At 35.6% G+C, this 6,790-nt stretch overlaps 1 protein-coding gene across 3 annotated transcripts in view; it reads right to left on the bottom strand.

The window, feature by feature from the left end:
- Window positions 1–239: 239 nt before the first annotated feature.
- Window positions 240–6,790, bottom strand: part of acoxl (acyl-CoA oxidase-like) — a 45,270-nt gene continuing 38,719 nt past the window's right edge. For all 3 annotated transcript variants that reach the window (XR_013197374.1, XM_077217460.1, XM_077217461.1), the window contains one exon: window positions 240–1,570. Coding sequence is in view for 2 of the 3 variants with exons in the window: in XM_077217460.1 (XP_077073575.1) it covers window positions 1,412–1,570 (159 nt within the window). In the remaining variant the exon portion in view is untranslated. The remainder of the gene's footprint in view (window positions 1,571–6,790) is intronic.

The following is a 6,790-nucleotide window of genomic DNA, read 5'->3' as shown; positions in this document are numbered from 1 at the left end:
GTACACAAACACTTTAGATTAAACTAGAACAAAAGCAATATAGTTCTTCTTTTGCATGGGCTATAGTCTCCCCTGTGGTATATTTCATGTACAATCTGATTGAATAATGTTTGATCACAAGTGTCATGCAAAAGCACTAGTTCTTCTTTTGCATGGGCTAGACTCCTCTGTGGTGTTTTTCATATAGGCTACAGTCTGGTTTAATAATTTTTGATCACAAGAGTCAGAAGTCACAATGCTAAGGGTAATTTTCAAACAATGTAATGCTGCATGCAATACAAAGATAGGCTTACAATTGCTATGCTAAGCCTTTGGTATGCATTTCATTCTGTTATCAGTTAAATGATGGTTGACTGTTTGTGACAATATTACAACATGCACCATTTACACAAAACACAAACAAATAGGAAAATAGCTCCTGTTGGAAAATCTGTTCCATCAGATTACATTGACAAGGTTCCAACAGTCACTGAAAACCTGGAAAAATCAGGGAATGCAACAATTTATTTGCAAAACATTAAGGAATCTCCATGTTGCTGTAAACAAACTGATGTTTTTTGTGCATTAACGGAAAACTAAAACTTTATATAAGATAATTGGTAGTTTGGTCTAAACTAAATGTACAACTTTATCATAAATGGACATCCCTTTCAAAAGACCCTGATTGAGCAGCTTATACCTAAACTAGAACCCTTTTATGACTCAAATGGTCAATAAAAGTAAAATTGTGGCAGTTGATAGTGGAATTAAAAAACATAGCAGCAGTAATATATCATTGTCTTTCTAATTCTAATTAAACAAACATTTTAGGCGTACAACATTGTCGTGTGGTTACTGTTACTCAATAATAAATATTCAATAACTGTGCCATGTGATGACTAATTACATTCAGGCTCTTCTTAAGAAAGTGTGTAAACTGCCTCTTGGCACTGCTCACCTGTAAAACTAAACCAACATAGTTTATTATGGTGTTAGAGCTCAGATCAAGGCTATCGGAGCTCCTCTATAAGTGCAAGATGTTCGGCATTTGGATCGTTTTGTCTCCGGTTTGGCTGGTGTTTATCCTTACTTCCTATTTTAAATCAGTTAACGTAAAAATCACTGAAGCATTAAAAACTGTAGGACAATGTGCAACTCGTATAACTAAAATTCCCTTTTTCATACGCACACATTATTAAAAGGACAAGGAAAAGTAGTGTCGTTGAGGCCTTGGCCATTAGCAGAAAGTTCTACCATTCTTTTTTGGCAAAAAACATGATGCTTAATCACAAAACTTCCTGTGCATTGACCAACTCCAATTAGTCGTTTTCCTCTCTCACCCAAACATGCAAAACTGTTCCAAACCGATCAGGCTAGCTATCTGAAATCACTCAGTCGTCTTCCATATCCTCATAAAGCCAGGATCACGCGCTCACAGCTTAGACAGATACTGTGGCTGTGAGTAGAAGGCCCATTCGGCCCTGGGGTTTGGGACCCCAGCGATAGGAGCCTGGATGCAGCAGGACGGGATGTTGAAGTCATCGACCACCTTCAGCGCATCATCCTTCACTGATCTGCACAGCTCCAAAAGCTTCAAAACAAGCAGACCACAATCACATGAGTGTTAATGCAGCCATTACACAATGATATCATTATACAAATAAATGCTCTGACCAATGCCAGTGGTGCTTTCCCAATGAGAAACCGCCGACATAATACACAATAAATTGCACAATTTTTCATTCATGTCTGTAACACAATTGGTGAGTGTTATGTGGCATGTTGCAAAAGTTTAATACTTTGGGTTTGAGATTTTGAACAAACCCCTTTTACCCGAAGTATGATCAATAGGAAACACAGCTAATGCTACTTGACACTAGTGTAAACAAATAGAGAAAATACTGAAGGTACCAGCAGAAACTTTTCTAAAACTATAAGACACTGCAATTTATCACAGAACATTCCAGTGCCCTCTGGTGGATATTAATAAAGCAGCATTGAAAAACACACTTTTTAACTTCCATTTGTACACAGCTACATCAGATGAGCTTTGTGTGTGGTGTAGGTATGAGTCATTCATGTCTGAGAAGAACACATTCAGACTGTCATGTCAGGGTCAAGAGAACAGGAATGATATGATCCTGCCTCAGCTGAGACCAGATGACATAGTGACGAAACCCACGTACTGCTGTATTTACTGTAATATCGAGCCTTAGTTTTGTGCTGTATCTCTTGTGGTCGTAAAAAACAGACTTGTATATTATATAATAGACTTGGAATAATTCTTCAAATCATTCTGCATATTGAGGAGAGGTGTGCGAGTAGTTTTCAAAAGGATCGGGATATTACACAGGTTTACACTACCGAATAAAAGTTTGGAATTGGTAAATGTTTTGAAAGAAATCTTTTATGCTCAACAAGGCTGAATTTAGTTGATCAAAAATAGAGTAAAAACGGTAAAATTGTGAAATATTACACTTTAAAATAACTGTTTTCTATGTGAATATATTATATAATGTAATTTATTCCTGTGATCAAAGCTGAATTTTCAGCGTCATTACTGCAGTCTTCAGTGTCACATGATCCTTGCGGCAAGTTTTAAAAAGTGTCCTAAATAAAGAAATTATACAAAAAGTGACAATATCTAAAAAAAAAAAAAACTTCCCTTAAAGATAAATAAACATATGCACATTTCAACCTAGAATTTTGATGTGCGATGAACAATAAAAAGATTTAACGTAGTATATGTTTTTTGTAAAATGTCCATATACATATAATAGGAAAGTACTTGCTTAGAAATAACACTAAAAACATTAAAAGTGATTCAATGATAAGAAAATTGGATTTAAACGGGTCATTCATAATCACACAAGAACGATTAAATGGCTATCACTGCGTCCTCGATGAGGTGTTGCACTGATTCCTCAGACGTCCCGCGTGAGTCACAGAACCTGCTGTTTTCTCCCACATCGCCTGACAAAGAGTTAATTTATCGTCCTGACACTTTGGCTCCTGCTCAAGTGCTCCAGAGCTTAGATGAAAGACAAATGATCACAGCCTGTCAAAGCTCTGCTTGTGGATTTTGACTTTTATAACCCTGTACTATGAAACCCCCTTATTGTTCTGTTTGAGAAACACTCGCTTATCTGTGCCACATTAACGGTTGAAATATGTTTGGACACGTCTTGCTCAATAGCCGTCTGTCCAATGAGGAGTCTGAAATATGTGTGACCTCTCTCTTTCTGCCTCTCTTTCCAGCTCAGATGAAAGGAAAAGTAGCTCTATGTTAGAGGTTACATGCCTCGACCGAAACGGACAGATAAGGAAAGTGTGTAAACGGAGAGAGAGAGCGAGAGCAAGAGAAAGATGGCATGAAAGAAGAGAAAGGGAGACTAAATGAATTGGTTGTTTATACACTTTGTAAAATGTAGAGACGTTGGCTTCTCAGCACAGTAGGATGAACAAAAAATATATTTATACATTTTTTTTTTTAATAGTAGGACAGCTTTAAGTAATGAACTTTATACTTTGAAAACCTCAGTGTGTGTGAGAAACATTTCTGTTCAAACATTTGTGGTCAGTAAGGTTTTTAAATGCTTTTGTAAGAAGTCTCTTGAGTTCACCAAGGTCACATCATTATTACATTATTATTACATTTTAAAATGTAATTTATTCCTGTGATCAAAGCAGAATTTTCAGCATCATTACTCCAGTCTTCAGTGTCACATGATCCTTCAGAAATCATTCTAATGATGAGTTGCCACTCAAGAAACATTTCTGATTATTATCAGTTGAAAAAAAGTTGAGCTGCTTCATATTTTTGTGGAAAACATTCAACAAAGAACAGAATTTATTTGAAATAATTTTTTTGAAACATTATAAATGTCTTTACTGTCATTTTTGATCAATTTAATGCATCCTTGCAGACTAAAATGATTCATTTCTATATATAAAAAAATCTCAATGATCCCAAACCTTTGAAACGTAGTGTGTGTGTAAAACAAAACGTATTATTTCATCATCTATCAGGAGAAAAATATTAGGGGGTCATTCAAATCTCTAAACCCAAGTCACCTTGGAAACACCACTAAATATAGTTTGACAACCATATGAAGCGTAAAAGACACCAACAAATGTTTTTATGAGCGTAAAACCTGATTAAACCTTTTCCTGATCTCCAAGAAGAGATGAAGCTTCAGCGCTGGAGTGAAACGCTTCAATCGCCACCACAGCGGCTGCTGATACGATCTTTCACAGAAAATCAAGATGTTTGGCCACTTTTCAAAGACAATGAGGGGCATGAGGGTATGGACAGAGGACAATAAACTCAGACATACCCTGGGGGAAAATGTGCAGCGTCACTGTTACTGATGAGGAGCTTGTGTCGAGATCAAGGTGAATGAATCAGTGCAGAGCTTGGAAACTCATGTGTGGGGAAGATGCAAAATCACAAGTGACATCTTTTTAATGTCTTCGCTATTTCTCCCAGACAGCAATGGGATTAAATGAAGAGCAAATGGAGGTTTCTGCTTTTCTCCAGAGAACCAGACCACAGTAATCTCACAAGTGTCTCGTCTGGAGTTTAGGAAGCAAAATTTGACAAGATGCCAAAGTCTGTAAAAGTCAATATCAACTCGAACATTTCTCATTTCTTCTGCTCACCAAGGCTGCATTTAATTAATTTAAATACAGTAAAAACAGTAACATTGTGAAATATGATTACAATTTAAAAGCTCAGCATCATTACTCCAGTCTTCAGTGTCACATGATCCTTCAGAAATCATTCTAATATGATGATTTGCTAATTAAGAAACATTTCTTATTATCAATGTTGAAAACCATTCTGTTCATTTTTTGATTATTATAAGAATTGTAGGACAATCTAAGACAAGTTGATACTTAAAACATAATTTATAACTTTATGAAAGAGCAGCTTCTAAGCAATGGCACTTACTAACCGATTGATATGGTCTTGACTTACAAAAATCCCCTCCAAACAGTTATTCATCACTCATAACGCATTACATAAAGCTCACAATTAAAAATAAAACACAATCTTCAACACTAACCCTCTGTGTTGGGGTGAATGAGTGTGTGTGTGTTTGTCTGTGTTCAGTGAAGCATGCGAGTCTGGCTCTCATGTTGACACGTGTAATGATAGGAGAGTGTGTACAATAGGAGTCATTCTAAAGAGCTGGAGCCACACACAGAGAATTCACACGTACATGTGAGGATCTCATGCACAGTCCTCACACACTCAGACCTCACACACAGACTTACTCACTCAACAACATGCTCACGGACATTTCTTCTGCCTCACTCATTACCACACACACACACTCACTCACTAATTAGTGTCAAGTCAAGCAGTATTACTGCTGCTCATTCTTAGGTAAGTGACCTAACCTGAGTATTAAACTTCAGCTCCATTTTCTGGACATTTATGACACCTCAGATCATCAGCTCTCACAGAGATGGACTGTAAAGTTGCAAAAAATAGATTCAACTTTGATCATAAGCAATTGACTGCGACTCCAAAGTAAAGAGTCTTCATGTCAGCAAAAAGCAATACTTTCTCTGAATATCGTGACAGATAAATGTCGACAGTCTTTCATGCACTCTCTTTTATGAAAATGAAGAAACATTTCAGTAACACTAGTTTAGGATCCAATTCACACTATTAAGTTGCTTATTAGCATGATATTACTAGGATATTGGCTTTTTATTTTCCAAATTTCATAAGGAAAAAACTTGCCTAAAAGTTGTTCAGTATTTTAGCAGAAAAGTGTCACTGATTAACACCACTGTTCCAAAGTTTGGGGTCAGTCAGATTTTTTAAAAGAAATCAATTATTCAGCTAGAGGCATTAAATTGATCAAAAGTGACAGTAAAGACATAAGTTTCAAAAGATTTCTCTTTCAAATAAATGCTGTTCGTTTGAACTTTCTATTCATCAAAGAATCATGGTTCCAACAAAAATATAAAGCCTGTTTTCAACATTGATCATAATGAGAAATGTTTCTCGAGTAGCAAATCATCATATTAGAATGATTTCTGAAGGATCATGTGACACTGAAGACTGGAGTAATGATGCTGAAAATTCAGCTTCGCATCACAGGAATAAAGTTTTACAATATATTCACATAGAAAACACTTATTTTAAATTGCAATAATATTTTAACTGCAATTTTTATTAAATAAATGCAGCCTTGGTGAGCAGAAGAGATTTTTTTCTATCTTTCTATCCCTTCTATTTTAAATCTAATGGTAGTGTATAATGATTCAACTATAAATTTCAAGTAAATTAAAGATAAATTATCTTTTGATTCAAATACAACCTCATGTATACTACTTTATTTTATAGAAGGATAACGTAATGAACAAAGAAATCCCCTTGAAACTAGAGCCCGACCGATATGGATTTTTGGGGGCCGATGCCGATACCGATATTAGAGAGTAAAAAAAGCCCGATACCGATATATATCGGCCGATATTATTTATGTGTATATTATAATACAGTAGCAATATTATTTGTGTATTATAGTACAGTATACCAGTCAAACGTTTGGACACTTTCCTATTGGTGTGTACAAACTTTTGATGGGTACTTTACACATGAGCTATAAACAGAATAAATATATTTTATAAACAAGTTTTGCAATGATCACTCAAATGTGGTAATCATACACTTGTGTGACAGATATGTAATGGAGGCAGGGGGAATGATAGAATGAGAATTATACAGCTGAGCTGTAACCAAACTAGTTTGCATTGCATGTTATATTATATTCTATTCTATTATATTCTAAAT

Source organism: Siphateles boraxobius, unplaced genomic scaffold (assembly GCF_051911475.1).
Source record: "Siphateles boraxobius isolate OS27281-9 unplaced genomic scaffold, OSU_SipBor_1 73, whole genome shotgun sequence".
In the NCBI taxonomy this organism is placed as follows: domain Eukaryota; kingdom Metazoa; phylum Chordata; class Actinopteri; order Cypriniformes; family Leuciscidae; genus Siphateles; species Siphateles boraxobius.
This window is presented reverse-complemented; position numbering and strand designations above follow the sequence as displayed.